Source organism: Colletotrichum destructivum, chromosome 5 (genome assembly GCF_034447905.1).
Source record: "Colletotrichum destructivum chromosome 5, complete sequence".
In the NCBI taxonomy this organism is placed as follows: Eukaryota; Fungi; Ascomycota; class Sordariomycetes; order Glomerellales; family Glomerellaceae; genus Colletotrichum; species Colletotrichum destructivum.
This window is the reverse complement of record NC_085900.1, coordinates 4,092,446-4,108,917: the sequence shown is the minus strand read 5'-3', so window position 1 is coordinate 4,108,917 and position 16,472 is coordinate 4,092,446. Positions and strand designations below refer to the sequence as shown.

Below are 16,472 nucleotides of genomic sequence, written 5' to 3'. Positions count from 1 at the left end.
AATGACACTAATTGGCTGTGCTTTGTTGACGGCTGCAGCTAGAATCGCACTGTGGAGGTAATTGGGGGGTGTAGCCGACTTGGAGCACCCCCGCGGCGGGTTGGAGACAGAGAAAGTGCTGGCGCCGGTTTGCGAGATGCGGGGATCCAGGGATGAGCCGGCAGGGCTAATTCTGCGCAAGACGACCCCCGAACACACAGTGTTCTCCGTGTTGGCTTCACAGTACCGAAGGTAGGTAGTTAAGGAGCATGCAATTTTCATCTCGCTGCACTGCCAACCTAGCCTTTTGAATATTTCTTTTCTTCTCGCGGCCGATAGTCGGTGTCTCTAATCTAACACGACGTCGTACAACCATGCTTTTGCACGAATCGTTGGAATTGAGTAAGGGGTGGGGGATGCCTTGTTTGCTTCTGCCCTCCAATCGCCACAGCCTACAGCCCAGATTCGAAACTTCATCTGCCCTGCCATCCACTTACAACAGCACGATTCAGATGGCAATTCTATGCTTATACAGTTTACTGTATTGTTGAGCCCGAAGCTACTGTCCTCTCGACTGCTGCTCTATCAAACATCCTCCGGTTCTTGGGTCGTGCAGTCCGCCGTCGTTCTACGGAGTAATCGGCGATTGACTCTCATTCCGGCTTGATACTATTGCTCCGGCCTTCCAGACCTCGTCCACAACCAGCTGCGTGGCGCCGTCTCTCACTTCCTCGGAGAAGATGACCAAGTCAGCATCGGCTCCGTCTTCCAAAGAGCCCTTCACGCCATCAAGACCCAGCATTGCTGCGGGCGTCGCAGTCACGGCCTTCAGCGCCTTAGGGATGCCCGTGCCGGACCATCGGAGGAAGTTGTTCACACATTCCATCAGGGTGACGGCACTATCAGCTGTTAGTTATGATCCGTTCTCTCCAAGTTGGCGCAGACTTACCTTCCAGCAATGGTGTTGGTCCCCTCCAGCAATAGCGTGGAGCCAACCTTGATGATATTGTTCACATCCTGCCCATTAGTCCACTGATATGAGCCGTCAGCGAGGCCCATCATGTGCATAGCGTCCGTCACCAAGATGAAGCCATCAGGGTGGGCGTTGAATGCAATCTTGATCGTTGTCGGGTGGAGATGAATGCCGTCGGAAATGATACCAAAATACGGCCTGGCTAGGCTTTCCGCAATGCCCAAAACGCCAAAGACACCAGGATTGCGATGATGAAGAGGCCGCATGGCGTTGAAGAGATGGGTAATCATCGTGGCTCCTGCAGCCACTGCCGCCGACGCTTCTTCATATGTCGCCTCTGAGTGACCAATGGAGTAGATGATGCCTCTCTCCCGAAGCTCGGGGATGATCTTGGTCATGTTGCCCCTTTCTGGCGCCGCCGTAATCATCTTGATCGGGATCGTGCCACCGTTAGCGCTTGGCTCTATGTTCTCGGCGCCGTAGCACTCTTTTAGGTCATCAAATGTCTCTGCTTGCTGCAATACGTCGACATTGTGGATGCCGTTCTTTGTGGGGTTGAGGAACGGTCCCTCGACGTGGGCTCCCAAGGATTCGGCACCATCGTGGGCAGCTTGTGAGCCTCCCGATGGCCCGAGATACGGTAGTGCCTGTTACAACTTAGTATTCCTCGACTCCCCGAAGGCTTCATATACACTCACATTCTGGTAAAGCTCGGGTCTTTGGCTGGTGAGCGTGGGGATGTAGGATGTAACACCCGTGGCCACTAGCTTTCTGTTGAGCTCGCGGACCTTCTTGCCATATTGCGTCATGTCTTCGAGTAGTGTGGAGAAGTTGAACCCGAAAGCACCATTGAGTTGGCAGTCGATTAAGCCGGGCGACACGATGCGGCCACCTAGGTTGATGGTCTCATCTGGAAGACAGAGGTCGTCGAAGAAGGCTGCCTGGCTGTGAATGATCTTGCCAGTAACGGAACTAACCCAGATATCTTCCTGCACCAGAGCATCGCCCTTTATGAGGCGACAATTTGTGAATTTTGTGATGCCATTTTTAGGCGTCTTGGGGATGGCAATGGGCATCTTGTCAAACTGAGCAATGGGTGCTGCTTGGCTTCCGGGTTATTGACGCGGGATGTGTGGTTGCGTGTTGTGCTGATCTTCACTACCAACGCCATAAATAAAGTCGAAGTAAAATGGCAGTGAGGGACGGAGTTGGGTAGGTATTATTCCAGGCGCAGTGGCTGCAGCGGCTGTAACTAGACTGGCAAAAGCCAATGGGTGCCGGCATGGCCCGGCTTGCATGGAAGTCTCATGGACTTCCATGGCACTGGCACATCGTCATCGCCCCCCCCCCCCCCCCCCACAGTCGCAGCGAGATAGCCACTACACATGGTGGTATGAGATAGGACGGTGACTCGTGTGTGTGTGTGTGAGCGTGTACGGGTATGTTGGCAATGGCATCAAACGTGCCTTTGGTAAAGTGGGGGAAAGCTAGACCCGATGGCACCGGGGGCCGTTGCACTGCCATGTTGCCTCTTTCCGCGTTGGTCCCCTCCGAGTCAGAGAAAGTACTTGACCAACTGTTGGTCCACATGGCAGAAAGCATTCGTTTCTGGAGCTTCGTTTCACTCCAAAGCACCCAAGCACCCGACGTAACGCATCACTACTTCCAGATTCTCGAATTGGAGAGGGAGCCCCACATCGTGTCGGAACCCTGAACGCTTGACGTTGGAACATCTCAAAGGACGAGCGTCCAGGGGTTGAGTGGGAGAAAGAGAGACCTCGAATCATTTGGGGAGCAGGGGAGGGTCCGAAGGAGGAACAGAAAGAAGGTTTTGACGTGGTGAGGCTCCATGTAACGTTCCGTTGTCAAGGCCGAAGATCAGAGACACTAACATCAGAATTGGAGCTGGCTTCTCGGTACGTACTGGCCGAGCACACGTCCCAGCCCGGCACATACACCGACCCACCCGTCCCGCACCGCCAGTGCCCGCTTATCGCGATAACGACGAGGACGGATGCTGACGGGTTATCGGCCAATCGAATTCCCCGAACCCCAACCCTTTATCCAGCCAGTAATAGTCAACCGTGGCTGGTGCAGTAGCCCACCACCATATCCACCACACATGGCGCCCCAGTCCACCTCCGCATCCTTACAGACACAGACGTTCCTCCACGTCCCGCGCGACGGCTCCGGGTCACATTCGTCCAGCAACCGGGAGTCAACGTCAACGTCAACGTCAACATCCACGTCCGAGAAGGGTCGCCGTTACCTTTCCCCCCTGAAGCCACGCTACCTCGAGAGGTACTATGCGCGTCAAAACGTGACGAGTCGCAGACCGCTAGCTATGGCCCAGCTCAACATGGAGCTCGACCCACTATGGCAGGATCTCGATTGGTACGTTGATTCTATTCGTTTAACCCGCATCCACCATCTCATCCCGAGTCGCACTTCTCCCCTTGTTTCGTCGTAGCTCTCAATTACGGTATCGCGTACGGGGGTGGAATGGCGCAAGTGATTTGACCCAGGTCCATTCCACTAGCTGACATGCCGTGTTATTGCGCCTTGCAGGGCCATTGGCCAAATGCTGATCATGGGTTGGGACGGCACCGAAGTGACGCCCCAGATCCGCTCTCTCATTGAGGACCACCATCTTGGGACCATTATCTTGACCGCCAAGAACCTGAAATGTCAGTACTCCCTATTGACTCTGACGGGCGTGTTGGAACAGCATGCCGTTGATCCATGCTGATACCACGTAGCTGCTCAAGGAACGGCCAAGTTGGTCAAGGAGCTTCAGACCATCGCTCACAAGGCCGGTCATCCCAAGCCGCTGCTTATCGCCCTAGACCAAGAGAATGGGGGTGTCAACAGTCTCTTCGATGAGGACTACGTATGCCAGTTTCCCAGCGCTATGGGTGTAGCAGCCACGGGACGGGTCGAACTGGCCTATGAAGTGTCCAAAGCTACCGCGACCGAAGTCGGGGCGTGTGGCATTAACTTCATGCTCGGTCCTGTTCTGGATGTGCTCTCCAACGCCAGATACCAACCTGTTGGGGTCCGCGCCACTGGAGACGACCCCCAAGAGGTCTCTCAATACGGCATCGCTGCCATCAATGGCATTCGCGATGCCGGTCTTGCTTGTTGCGGGAAGCACTTTCCGTCGTATGGAAACTTGGACTTCCTGGGGTCGAGTCTGGATGTCCCAATAATCACCCAGACGCTGGAAGAGCTGAGCCTGAGCGCGCTAGTACCGTTCCGCAATGCCATCGCCACTGGAAAGCTTGATGCCATGTTCGTAGGAGGATGCGCCATCTCGAACCCTTCCATGAACGTGTCTCATGCGTGCCTATCCAATCAGGTCGTAGATGATCTTCTCCGAGAAGAGCTGGGGTTTGACGGTGTTGCCATCTCGGAGTGTCTCGAAATGGAGTCACTTACCCATGAGCTCGGGGTGCAAAATGGGGTCGTCATGGCCGTCGAGGCCGGATGTGATCTGGTCCTACTATGCCGAGCATACGATGTACAACTGGAAGCCATCAAAGGCCTCAAACTAGGTGTTGAGAACGGCATCTTCACCGAAGAACGGATCTACACTTCGTTGAAGCGGGTACTACGATTGAAGGACACGTGCACTTCGTGGCAGACAGCCCTCAACCCACCTGGGATATCTCTCCTGTCTAAGCTACACCCATCTCACATGGCCCTGTCCAGGAAAGCTTACGACGACTCGATAACAGTCATCAGAGACAAGGAGAATCTCCTCCCCTTGTCGGAATCGATGCATAAGGATGAAGAGTTGCTGCTTCTCACGCCGCTAGTCAAGCCATTGCCGGCTTCAAGCTTGACAAAGAGCATTCTTCAGGCCAAGGATGCTCAGGGGCTAGCGCCGACCCCTCACGACAAATGGCTTCACCGAGAGAAGGGGGCCATAATGAGTGGAGAAGGCGTGTTCCGCGAGTTTGGGCGCTCTTTGGCACGATCTCGTCATGGAAAGCTCCTCCATACGAGTTACACGGCAAATGGAGTCAGACCAGGTGTGTTGGCTCCATCCCCCAACACTTAGTACGCAGCTAACCAAACCTCGTAGTCCACGAGAACCTCATTCACAGAGCGTCCTGCATCATCATTGTCACAGCGGACGCCAACAGGAACTTGTACCAAGCCGGCTTCACGAAGCACGTGGAGATGATGTGTTCCATGTTACGAACGCGCGGCCAGAAGAAGTCCGTCATCGTCGTAGCCGTTAGCTCCCCGTACGACTTTGCCATGGACAAGTCGATCGGTACCTACATCTGTACTTTCGACTTTACAGAGACTGCGTTGCATGCTTTGGTACGAGCTCTTTGCGGATACATTACGCCAAAGGGAACCCTTCCAGGGACGTTGCGAAAGAGCAAAAAGGTACTGAAGTCGCGTCAACACTGGATTGTGGAAGAATATGACCGCCGCCGTGACAGCCATGGGCTCGAAGACCTTACCAAAGCCGTTGCCCGGGCCAACACAGTGGATTTGGGCCACTTGGAGTCGATGTCGGCCGCGAGCTTCGAGTTGTTCAACCAAAACATTGAAGAGGCACACTTTGTCGTCAGAAACAGCAGCACGCACGCATTGTACGGATTTGCCGCGACGTACTTGGTAGACGGGATCGGTATTCTGGGAGCTATCTTCGTTGACCCTTCCAAGCGTAATGTCTCAGTAGGACGCTCCCTTCACCGACGAGCCTTGCGCTATCTCACCGGTAAGCGGGGCGTCAAGAAGATACAACTCGGGACCTCGTTCCCAGGCGTGTTTCTGGGCGTCCCTATTGACGAGGGCGGCGTCAAGTGTTGGTTTGCCAACAACGGCTGGGATGTTCAATTCCCCAAACGGCTAACAAACCTGATCATCAACGACCTGAGTGGCTGGAGCATTCCCGAGGGTCTGCTACAGAGCATTCAGCGAGCCAACCTTAGTTTTGACCTGATACATGGCCTAAATAATGCGGAAAGTGTCCTTGGCCACGTTGGCAGCTGCGCAAATCCCGAGGTCTTGGAGCTGTACAAGTGTGCTCTGCAGGAAACCAAAGCTTGTGGCATAGTGCGGGCAAAGGGACCGGGCGACGCGTTGATTGGGACCATCATCATCTGTAGACCAGGCAGCCCGCTGTCAACTTTTATCCCCCCACTACTCTCGAACGGGAACGAGGGAGTCGGGGGCGTGCTTGCGCCGGTCGTACATCCGGGATCCCAGGATACTTTGGTCCTCCAGGGCTTAACTTTGATGGGCGTGCGGCAAAACAAGGCGCACAAATCGGCCAAGACTGTGCTCAGCTGGGTAAGCTTAGTCGTTTTGGCGGACGAGGGTTTAGGACTAACAGTGCTCAGGTGCAAGACGACTCTTACGAACATGTCATGGCGATGGGATTTGAAATTTTGCAGGCATACGAAGAGCTTACGACCACGCCAGACAACGTGAGTTCTCCTTCCTGCGGTGGACGTAATGTTCATTAGAGAAAGCTAACCAACGCCCTCCTTAGTGGACTGATATGAACTAGCCACATCTGTGATGCGCCGTGGGAGGATCAGAGTGCGGTATACCCTTTTGGATATAATTCTTGCTTCATCACCAACTATATTGTAGCCTAGAGGGCCGCTGTTGTGCCCAGATCGGGATGGTCTGTCAATACATTTATACACGCATGTCAAAAGTCGGCCGCATCTTGGATACATAGTCTATCTTCTTGGTTGGGTCGATATAGGCGAATGAGACTTCATATGTTTGCAAGTGACGCAAGTAGTACTTGACATATGCAAGATTACCTCGAAGTCGCATCGCAGAGTCACACCCCGAGACACGGTCCTGAATCCCTTGGTGAGCTTCCCGAATGTCGATGAGATGCTGTGCGGGAATGGTACTGACAGCCCGCGAATCCCGGTGGTCAGGATCCTCTGCCACGCCTATGTGTTTTTGTCATGTGTTTGTACTCGGACGCCTTTTAATGAATAACTCTGTATTCGTTTCTCAATTGAGAAGCCTTTCGTCCTGTGACCTCAGTCCCCCGAACTCCCCTTGCTTGCGCTTCCACAGGTTCTGTCTCATTTCCGTTACCTTGGACAAGGGAAATCAACGGGGCCACAACCTTGGTAGGTTGATAAAGTCCTCATGGAAGATGTAAACAACTCTACAGGATGAGGTAGCCACCAAGAAACGTCTGATTTGGGAAACATCATCCGAACTCGCAGCAGAAACCCCTGTCAACCCTCCCGAGTCTCCTCACCCTCGACCTTTTCTGAGTTTCCTCGGCGATCGCCTTGCTCACACCCCGCATCCGGGGAAACCCAAAAATGGCGAGAACCGAGATTTGGAGAAGGCGAATGGGTGTCGTCGAGTCTTGCATGGCATACGAGTACACCACACCGCCACGGCATCGGCGGCATGTTTACCCCAATTCCCACGCACCCTCCCAAGCAAGAAAATCGAAGACCAGCGAGGAGGGGCTGACGGTCTCGTGGTCCCGCACAAGACGTGAAGCCGGCATTAGCGGAACAGTTGGGAAAAGGGGCATCACCGTTGCGTAGCGGCGGCATTGGGCTTCTGTGAATGGCCACCATCTGGGATGCGGGGTCGAGAGAGGGAGGGGTACAGCATGTAGACGGGGGGAAGGAGGCATGATGCGGATGATAATGGAAAGGGGTTCAATCGTGGTTCGCGGGGAAACTCTGGCCGACTGGGGTGTTGTAGACCCAGCTATGCGAGCGACAGAACATGGGTCTCATCCCTTGGAGACTGCCTTGAAAGAGTACGTAAAATTTGGAGAATAAGGGACTTCGTCTCTCGTGTATGATCTATCAGACCACGATCAGTGTATACGGACGTGGTGTGAGACTAGGTGAGACCATAGAAGGTGGCCTGCATCATGGGAGATGAGATGAGCGACCTGGCCACATCGAGGCCACTGTGCATGAAGCGGGGTAGTGTTGCCTCGATAGCTCTGCGCTCGTTGCCGTGGGCAGCGAATCTGGGAATAGCCGACTAACCGACAGGTCCCGGTTGGCTGGAACCTCTGCTGGGACGGACCGAAAGACCCTTCGGCGAGAGATGGCGACGAGAAAAAGGAAACGGGAAGAGGGAAACACGATGACGTCTGGGGGGACCGCTGCTTGGTATGAGTTACCCCTGGATGAAAACCCGAATATCCCGGTTCTAAGCCATCTAACCCTAGATATGCTGATAGCCTCAAAGACTCATGAACATGACAAACCGCACCAACACGCAACCAATAAGTGGTACTGATTCCTCAAACCTCGGTGACGGTAAACTCGCCCTTCAGGATCGCTGTGTCTTTGAGCTTGCCATCCTCGCCAACCTCCAACACACCGATCTCCTGGCCCTCACTGTCGACGACCGTCGCCCTCGCGCCGCCCTTGACCTGGTACAGCCTGACCTCGACGTCCCGCACGTAGTCGTACACGGCGCCGACAGCCTTTTCGCTGCCCAGGACGAGCACAGTGTTCTCGCGCACGTAGAGCGGCAGCGAACCGAACCCATGCGTCTCCTTGAACCACCCAGGCCCGTCGCGGACCTCACCCGAGAAGAAGGACGTCCACCGCCCCGTTGGCAGGTAGAACTCCACCTCGCCAGACTCGTCAAAGATCGGGGCCGCCAGGATGCTAGGCCCCAGCATGAACTGGCGGTCGAGGTACCAGGACGTCGGGTCCTCGGGGAACTCGATGCACATGGCGCGCAGGGACAGGGGGATCCCTTGCTCGATAGCGGCCTGCGCCTCGGCGAATATGTACGGCATCAGGCGCGACTTGAGCGCTGTCCACTTGGCCAGGGTGCGCGAGCAGCCCTCATCTCCGGCATCGTCGTCGTCGATAACCCACGGCACGCGGTACGAGCTGCTGCCGTGGAGCCGGCTGTGGCTGCAGAGCAGGCCCATGGCCACCCAGCGCTTATAGATCCAGGGTGGCGGGTAGCCCTCAAAGCCGCCAATGTCGCAGCTCCAGAATGAGAAGCCGCTGAGTCCCAGGCCGAGGCCGCCGCGGATCGACTCGGCCATGGCTTCGGGCGTGGACTCGCAGTCGCCGCCCCACTGCAGCGGGAATCGCTGGGTGCCGGCGCAAGCGGCCCTGGCGAACAGGACGGCCTCGTTCTGGCCGTAGCGCTTCTGGAGCGCCTCGTAGACGACCTTGTTGTAGATAAAGGCGTAGTAGTTGTGCATCTTGACGGGGTCGACCGTCTTATCGTGCCACTCGACGTCGAGCGTCGGGATGCGCTCACCAAAGTCCGTCTTGATGGAGTCGACGCCCTGGTCGAAGAGCGTGTTGAGCTTGTCCTCGTACCACCGGCACGCCTCAGGGTTCGTGAAGTCGACCAGGCCCATGCCGGCCTGCCAGAGATCCCACTGCCAGACGTCACCGTTCTTGCGCTTCACGAGGTAGCCCTTGTCGGCCGCCTCCCTGAAGGCTTCACCGTGCTGGGCGATGTACGGATTGATCCACACGCAGACCTTCTTGCACAGGCCCGACGCCTTGAGACGGGCGATCTGCGCCTTGGGGTCGGGGAAACGCTCCGAGTCGAAGACGAAGTCGGTCCACGTGAAGGCCTTCATCCAGAAGCAGTCGTAGTGGAAGACATCGACAGGGGAGCCGCGGGCCTTCATGCCCTCAAGAAATGTGTTGACGGTCTGCTCGTCATAATTGGTCGTGAAGCTCGTTGTCAGCCACAGCCCAAAACTCCAGCTGGGCACCTTGCCCGCCTTGCCCGTGAGGGTGGTGTAGCGCTTCAGGATGTCCTTGGGTGTGGGGCCGTAAATGATGTACCACTTGAGCCTCTGGCCCTCGACCACGGTCTGGAGGCGGTTGCAACGCTCGCTTCCGATCTCGAGCTCCACCCTGCCAGGCGTGTCGATGAAGACGCCGTAGCCCTTGGAACTAAGCCAGAAGGAGACGTTCTTGTAGGCCTGCTCGCTGGAGGTGCCGCCGTCGGCATTCCACAGGGAGATGGACTGGCCGACCTTGTTGTAGGCGCCGAATCTCTCACCGAGGCCGTGGATCGTTTCTCCGACGCCGAGCGTGGTCTGGGTAAACATGTAGTGCTTGAAGTCGCGCATGTCCCCGGTCTGCATTGGCGTGCTTGGCGCAGGGTTGTATGCCAGGCCGACGCTTCGGCTTCCAAGGGACGTCAGCCGCTTGGAGCCATCGGTGCTGTGGAACTGTATGTCAAAATCCGGGTGGATGGTTGCGGACAGCGAGCCTGAGGATAAAGTCGTGCCCTTGTCGCTCTTCTGGATCCGCGCCTCGACCTCTGGTCTACCATCCGGGAAGAGTTCAAAATGAGGACCCTTGTTGAGCGCGCCGGCCCAGTGAGTCGCCTCGACTGAGATGACGCCGTCAAACTCGGCTTTGATATCCTGTCTCGGGGGTCAGCAATGGACTTGGAAGGATCCGAGGTGCTTTCCTCGCTGGCATGTTTGCTCACTTACAAGAGTAACGGTGCTCGCGTTCAAGGTGTGGCCGCGCGTTTTGATCTTCCTCGTTGGGCACAGCAGGCTGAGGCCCTTGCCGCCATCGATCTCGGTGGTGTAGTAGACCTCCTCTGCGTACTCCGTCGCCGTGCCCTCGGCAGGCAGCCACATTCCATCGCGGAGGCGAACCATGATAAAGGTTGAATAAAAGGGGGTATCTTGCGCACCAACAGACGACGAACAGAGATGTCGGGAGTCAAGACACGATTCAAGCCGGGAAACCGCTCAAAACCCGAGTGAAACTGGTCTCTTGTACGACAATTGCTTCGCGGCGAGAGCACGAGGGCCGCGGAGGATTAGTCGTCGCAGAGAGTGCTCACACGGCAGAGTCCCGCAGCCGGGGCCACGGTCAGCGAATCCCATCGTCGCAATCCCGCCGGTATCCGCAATGGAGTGAGCCTCGACCACGAGGCCGCTGATTCATGTTTAGCCATTGGGTTTGCCCGATTGGTCCCGGGGGGCGGCCCGATAGAGCAGGATCGGGTGTGTTGGAGCGAGCGGGTTTGGCGAGAAGGACTCGGGAGAGAGAGGGAGAGAAAGGAGAGAGGGACGGTATCTGTAAGCGTGGACTTATCGGCAGAGGGAGGGAGGGGGGAAAGGATAGGCAGACCACTCTTGGTTCTTGCGGAGATCTGGGGCCATCCACCACTTTCAATGTTGTGCCATTGTCATTGACCACTGACCATTGTCGCCCTCGTCTCGATTGGTGACATGGTGTGGGGTAAGCCTGCCGTCTCCGGCCCCGTTAGCGCAGTTGTCGACCGAGTCGTTTCTTCAACCGGACTGGTCGGATTTGAGCGGTTCTCGGGGTCCGGATCAGCTGGGGCCGCGCGCGCCATCATTGGTGGAAACGAGCCCAGAAGAGATCCACTCGCCAAGCACCAGCTATTCGCTCGCTTTCCCCACCATCCCATCCCTCTCCGCAAGCGAACCCTAGCCCCCCTCTCCCCCTCCCCTGCCGCCGCTCTCCTGCAGATCTGGAGACCCGAAGAGGGGCTTTTCCCCAACTTCCTCATCACCAAACTGCACTTCCCCTCATGCGAAATCACCCATCACCACCAGCTTCACGAGCCGATATGCACTTCGAAATGGCCTGCTGCAAGTCCATCACCTAATTAGCTGTCCGGCAGCTCTGGGTCTGTCGTCAGTCCGCTCCTTCTGGTCCCCGACACCGCCACAGCTTCAGTCTGCGAGAGGCCATGTGCAGGAACGGCCAGGGGTATTCGTGTCCATCTAGCCAATGAATGCCAGACAAGACCGCTGTGAGAGCAAATTGGCAGTTACATCGCTCCAGATATTTGCCTTTCTGGATGGACTGGGGTGCGAATTGGATGGGGTAGGGGCCTTCATGATCGATGCGGAGAAGTTGCTCTCTCCCTCGTTGGCTGTTTGCTCAATGTAATTACGTCTGTTTACTTTGTTTCCTTGGCCCATGGCATCATGTCGCTGTGATGCTGGTTCGAGGCAGCTGCGCAAGCGAGAGCTGTATTAATACCCTCTGCCGGCGCGCGTCATGTCCCAGAAATCGCGTCCTCTCTTGAGCTCTGAGCTGTAGCCGGAACGCCCCCTAGCCTTCCATTCACCTGAACCCAGACCGAGGAATCATGAAGCTCTCTCTGGCTTTCGCCTCGTCGTTTCTGTTCGCGACAGTTGCCGCCCAGAACGGCACCTACACGAACGGCACCTGCACGCCCATCTACAAGAACCCCAATGCCACCATTGACGACAGAGTATCGGACCTCCTCAGACGTATGACTATTGAAGAGAAGACTGCCCAATTGGTCCAGGCCGACATTCGTGACTACCTCAACCTGACTGATGGCCGCTTCAACGAGACCGGTCTGGCCTGGGTTGCAGAGTACAGAGCCAACTCCGTCTGGACTGGTCTCTACACTAACCTTTCAACTGTCTCGTATGGAGCCAAGCTGGCCCAGGACTACCTTGTGCACAACACCACGCTGGGTGAGCAGGAACGCGATCGATTGGATCAATTGGAACAATTGAGATGCTGAGACTCTTCCCAGGTATCCCGGCCTTCATCCAGAGCGAGGGTATTCATGGCTTCCTCGCCCTCAATGCCACCATTTTCAACTCGCCCATTGCACACGGCTGCTCGTGGAACCCTGAGTTGGTCGAGAAGATGGCCAGAGTCATCGCCATCGAGTCCAAGGCTCTTGGTGTTAATCAGATCTTTGCCCCGGTAGTTGATTTGGCCCGTGAGCTGAGATTCGGCCGTGTCGAGGAGACGTACGGCGAGGACCCCTACCTGTACGTGCTTCCAACTTCACACAAGCAAACAAACCAGACTGACAAGCTGCAGGGTCGGCGAGTACGGCTACCACTACACCAAGGGTCTCCAGGAGGAGGGCGTATGCGCCATGGTCAAGCACTTTGCTGCTTTTGCTACCCCTGAGCAGGGTGTCAACACGGCTCCCGTCCATGGCGGTCCCAGAGAGCTTCGCACCACCTACCTCCCCCCCTTTAAGCGCGCCATCTTCGATGCCGACGCCTGGAGCATCATGTCTTCCTATAACTCCTACGACGGCATCCCGACTGTGGCCGACCACCACCTGCTGACCGAGATCCTGCGCGAGGAATGGGGCTACGAATACTACGTCATCGTGAGTTGATCCGGCACTTGACCCCGAGGTTGACTAACGAGATGCAGTCCGATGCTGGCGGGACCGCTCGTCTGGCAAACGCCTTCTTCGTCTGTGGAGAGACTGACGATGCTTGCATCACCCTAAACGTAAGTATTTGATCCATCATGCCTGGACCTGCAAGCCTTGCTCACACCATTCTCAGACCCTGCCTGCTGGCAACGACGTCGAGATGGGTGGTGGCCGCTACAGCTTTCAGTACATCCCTGAGCTCGTCGCCAACGGAACCCTGCCCGAGGACGTTGTCGACACGGCCGTATCCCGTGTCCTTCGGGCCAAGTTCAAGTCGGGCCTCTTCGAGCACCCCTACACCGCCGTTCCCGACGACCAGTTCTTCGACTACATCAACACCGAAGAGCACCGTAAGATTGCTCGCGACCTTGACGCCGAGAGCATAATTCTGCTGGAGAACCACAACGAGACACTGCCCTTAAAGAAGGATGCCCACGTCGCTGTCATCGGACCCATGGCTCACGGCTACGTCAACGTAAGTTGACAACCATTGCAGGCCGCAACCAAAACAACTAATAAAACTTAGTACGGCGACTATGTCATCCACACCGCCATGGAGCGCGGGGTCACTCCCCTCGACGGTATCCGGGCAGCCACTGAGGGCACCGTCACCTATGCCAAGGGTGCCGAGCGCTGGTCCAACGATGAGTCTGGGTTCCCCGAGGCCATTGCTGCCGCCGAGGCCGCCGACGTCGCTGTCGTCATCGTCGGAACATGGTCTCGCGACCAAGACGAGCTGTGGGCCGGCCTGAATGCCACCACTGGCGAGCACATCGACGTCCACGACTTCAAGCTCGTTGGCGCCATGGGCCGCCTCGTCAAGGCCGTCATTGATACCGGCAAGCCCACTGTTGTCATCTTCAGCTCCGGAAAGCCCATCACCGAGCCCTGGATCTCAGACGAGGCCGGCGCTCTGGTGCAGATGTTCTACCAGGGCGAGGAGGGCGGCCACGCGTTGGCCGATATCCTGTACGGCAACGTTAACCCCTCCGGCAAGCTCTCCGTTGCCTTCCCCCACGACGTTGGCACCACCCCCGTCTACTACGACTACCTCAATTCGGCCCGCTCCTGGCCCAACCCGGGTAAGGAGTATCCCAACGGCACCTTGGTCTTCGGCAGCAACTACGTTCTGTCGACTCCTCTGCCCCTGTACGAGGTAAGCAAAGCCCCCAAACGTTCTTTGGATTGTCAGAAGGCCCCTCTAATGTGATTGATAGTTCGGTTACGGCCTCTCCTACAGCACTTTCGACTACACCGACATCAGCGTATCCTCGTCGACCGTCTCCGCTACCGATACGGTCACTCTCAACGTCAAGGTGACCAACAACTCGACTCGTGACGGCGCCGAGGTCGTTCAGGTCTACGTCAAGGACTTGATCTCGTCCATCGTCGTGCCCAACAAGGAGCTCCGTGGCTTCTCGAAGGTCTTCATCAAGGCCGGCGAGACGGCCGACGTCTCCATCGACCTGCCCGTCTCCGCCTGGGGCCTTTGGGACAAGAAGCTGCAGTACGTCGTCGAGCCCGGCGACTTCACCGTCTTCGTCGGCTCCTCCAGCGACGACTTCCGCGGCAACGTCACCGTGACTGTTGTCTAGGATGGGAGAGGTTTATTCTTGCCTGCCTGCCTGTTCCGTCTCTTAGTTGCAAGCTAGACGGTGAGAACCTAGGTGCAAAGGTTGGGCAAAGATGATACAACCTTGGGCCAGCTTTGGCCGCCTTCTCTGTAGATACTTATCCATAATGCTTGAATGATATGAACAAGTCTTTGACGCCGAACGAGAGAAACTCGCTGATCGAAATTCTGTTTCAAATGTATGGCCTCCTCGCCCCCCACCTCAAATTAGCTTGGTAACAACGTCCGTGATGATGATTATGAACTCTCAGACCGCTTGGTGTGCCGGTGTACACCACCCCGACGATGGTAAGCTTTGTCGACAGCCTTGTTTACATCAGAACACTCGAGGCTTTTTATTGTTTTCCCGGTCGGTACGTCATATTCGACCAGCCTTGACGAATCGCGCAACTCACCTCCACAAAGCTTTGCGGAGAGCCTAGTCGTTCGCCGATGGAATATGCGTTTGTAGGAACCGTGGCTCTATGACTGTTTCGAGCCTCTTCTTGCGTATAGATTAATTGGATCTGAATTACGAAAAGGGTTTGAGTTTTCTCCAGTAGAATCAATTGTAGCAACTTCCCCGAAATGGAAATCATATCGCAAGTTCGTCCCAGCCCCCCTTCCCCACGGGATAGCGAGAGGAAGAAGAAGGGGTCAGGCAAGTTTTGCCCGACATGACCTTAATGAAGGAATACACACACACTCCCTCCACGACCCAACGTCCAAGCGGCGTCATGACCTCCCGGTTCGAGTTTCTGCTTTGTTTTCTCCCCTTGCAAGCCCAATGTCGCCCCAAATGTCCAGTTCACCTCTCCGAACCGCACCATCCCTCCGTTGTCACTCTCTCTCGCCCTGTCTCTCACGTTGGATGATAGCCTTACTTAAACGGGAAGAACGAGCTAGGTTGGACAGCTCACGATATACCGTGGCAACTGGCAACAATAGTTGCCGTGCCACCTTCCGGTATCACGATTCCATAGCAACCAAGAAACCGCTCTCTGTCGAGATTAGCTTGGGGTCCCTCTCGCCTGGCTCTCGACATGAATCCACAAGTTTCAAAACGGCAACACTAGAGGAGCCGAACAACGGATGTAAGTGCACGGCCGTATCATGGTTTCTTTCCTGTCCATATGTCTGTAGCCAGAACGTTTCGCTCGCCTCATCATTCTTCTCTCACACATGGCACACACAGGACAATCTCGTGTCCAAAATGGGCAATTAAGGTGACCTGGCTGGTTATGACGAATGAGTCTTGGCACCGTGGCCGTTTCTTCCGGAATGACCTCCACCATGTCGGCTCATATTGCATGTCACGTCTGAAGTCATGGCTTACCCTCCCCGTTCGTTTTTTCAAACAGCAAGGGAAGATAAACCAGCCAAAGATTGGTCTGTGTGGAAAAGATTGGTGATGCTGGGCCAGATAAGGCAATTTCATAGTTTCCTCCTCCCGCTGGTTTCGGTTTTCGTTTATCTTTCACGCATTGTCAGCAAACGTCCTCTTCGTCACGCAATCGACCAAACAGACGAAGAAGAGCCATACCGCAAAGCCCGTTCGGCGCGAAGTTCCGCACGCCTGTGCCTACGTCTCCTGCAGTCCCACACCTAAAGGCAAAGGTGATGCAAAGGCAAGGCGAAAATATGTGCGTGAGACCCGTGCATTCTGTGCAGTGCAAGTACGACGAGATGGAGCCATCGGGAAACACGAGGGAAACCAAAGTTCTAGAA

The 16,472-nt window shown here is 55.9% G+C and overlaps 4 protein-coding genes across 4 annotated transcripts; 2 read left to right on the top strand and 2 right to left on the bottom strand.

Moving 5' to 3' along the window:
* Nucleotides 1-402: 402 nt before the first annotated feature.
* On the bottom strand, nucleotides 403-2,059 carry CDEST_08788 (Putative N-acetylglucosamine-6-phosphate deacetylase, metal-dependent hydrolase). The gene is made up of 3 exons (XM_062924947.1): nucleotides 1,651-2,059; nucleotides 929-1,599; nucleotides 403-878 (listed from the first exon to the last, which is right to left on the bottom strand). Exons 1-3 carry the CDS (start codon nucleotides 2,026-2,028, stop codon nucleotides 608-610), a joined length of 1,320 nt encoding a protein of 439 aa, XP_062780998.1. The 5' UTR covers nucleotides 2,029-2,059; the 3' UTR covers nucleotides 403-607.
* A 1,015-nt stretch (nucleotides 2,060-3,074) lies between these two features.
* Nucleotides 3,075-6,485, top strand: CDEST_08787 (Putative glycoside hydrolase, family 3, acyl-CoA N-acyltransferase, glycoside hydrolase superfamily; the record flags this gene model as incomplete). The annotated part of the gene is made up of 6 exons (XM_062924946.1): nucleotides 3,075-3,346; nucleotides 3,521-3,639; nucleotides 3,712-4,986; nucleotides 5,040-6,265; nucleotides 6,370-6,402; nucleotides 6,468-6,485. The coding sequence occupies 6 exons, from the start codon at nucleotides 3,075-3,077 to the stop codon at nucleotides 6,483-6,485; spliced, it is 2,943 nt and encodes a 980-aa protein (XP_062780997.1).
* A 1,591-nt stretch (nucleotides 6,486-8,076) lies between these two features.
* On the bottom strand, nucleotides 8,077-11,016 carry CDEST_08786 (Putative glycoside hydrolase family 31, galactose mutarotase-like domain superfamily). The gene is made up of 2 exons (XM_062924945.1): nucleotides 10,419-11,016; nucleotides 8,077-10,346 (listed from the first exon to the last, which is right to left on the bottom strand). The coding sequence occupies exons 1-2, from the start codon at nucleotides 10,590-10,592 to the stop codon at nucleotides 8,229-8,231; spliced, it is 2,292 nt and encodes a 763-aa protein (XP_062780996.1). The 5' UTR covers nucleotides 10,593-11,016; the 3' UTR covers nucleotides 8,077-8,228.
* A 369-nt stretch (nucleotides 11,017-11,385) lies between these two features.
* CDEST_08785 (Putative glycoside hydrolase, family 3, glycoside hydrolase family 3 domain, immunoglobulin) lies at nucleotides 11,386-14,905 on the top strand. The gene is made up of 7 exons (XM_062924944.1): nucleotides 11,386-12,422; nucleotides 12,485-12,728; nucleotides 12,781-13,081; nucleotides 13,129-13,209; nucleotides 13,266-13,607; nucleotides 13,659-14,288; nucleotides 14,350-14,905. Exons 1-7 carry the CDS (start codon nucleotides 12,065-12,067, stop codon nucleotides 14,725-14,727), a joined length of 2,334 nt encoding a protein of 777 aa, XP_062780995.1. The 5' UTR covers nucleotides 11,386-12,064; the 3' UTR covers nucleotides 14,728-14,905.
* Nucleotides 14,906-16,472: the final 1,567 nt, after the last annotated feature.

Bases quoted from the DNA above. Each gene is read 5' to 3' on its own strand.
- CDEST_08788 (XM_062924947.1), bottom strand. From the start codon at position 2,028: ATGCCCATTGCCATCCCCAAGACGCCTAAAAATGGCATCACAAAATTC. The intron at 1,600-1,650 runs GTGAGTGTATAT...AAGTTGTAACAG, and splicing joins GACCCGAGCTTTACCAGAAT to GCACTACCGTATCTCGGGCC. The intron at 879-928 runs GTAAGTCTGCGC...AACAGCTGATAG, and splicing joins ACCAACACCATTGCTGGAAG to TGCCGTCACCCTGATGGAAT.
- CDEST_08786 (XM_062924945.1), bottom strand. From the start codon at position 10,592: ATGGTTCGCCTCCGCGATGGAATGTGGCTGCCTGCCGAGGGCACGGCG. The intron at 10,347-10,418 runs GTAAGTGAGCAA...CCCCCGAGACAG, and splicing joins ACGCGAGCACCGTTACTCTT to GATATCAAAGCCGAGTTTGA.
- CDEST_08785 (XM_062924944.1), top strand. From the start codon at position 12,065: ATGAAGCTCTCTCTGGCTTTCGCCTCGTCGTTTCTGTTCGCGACAGTT. The intron at 12,423-12,484 runs GTGAGCAGGAAC...GACTCTTCCCAG, and splicing joins TGTGCACAACACCACGCTGG to GTATCCCGGCCTTCATCCAG. The intron at 12,729-12,780 runs GTACGTGCTTCC...GACAAGCTGCAG, and splicing joins TACGGCGAGGACCCCTACCT to GGTCGGCGAGTACGGCTACC.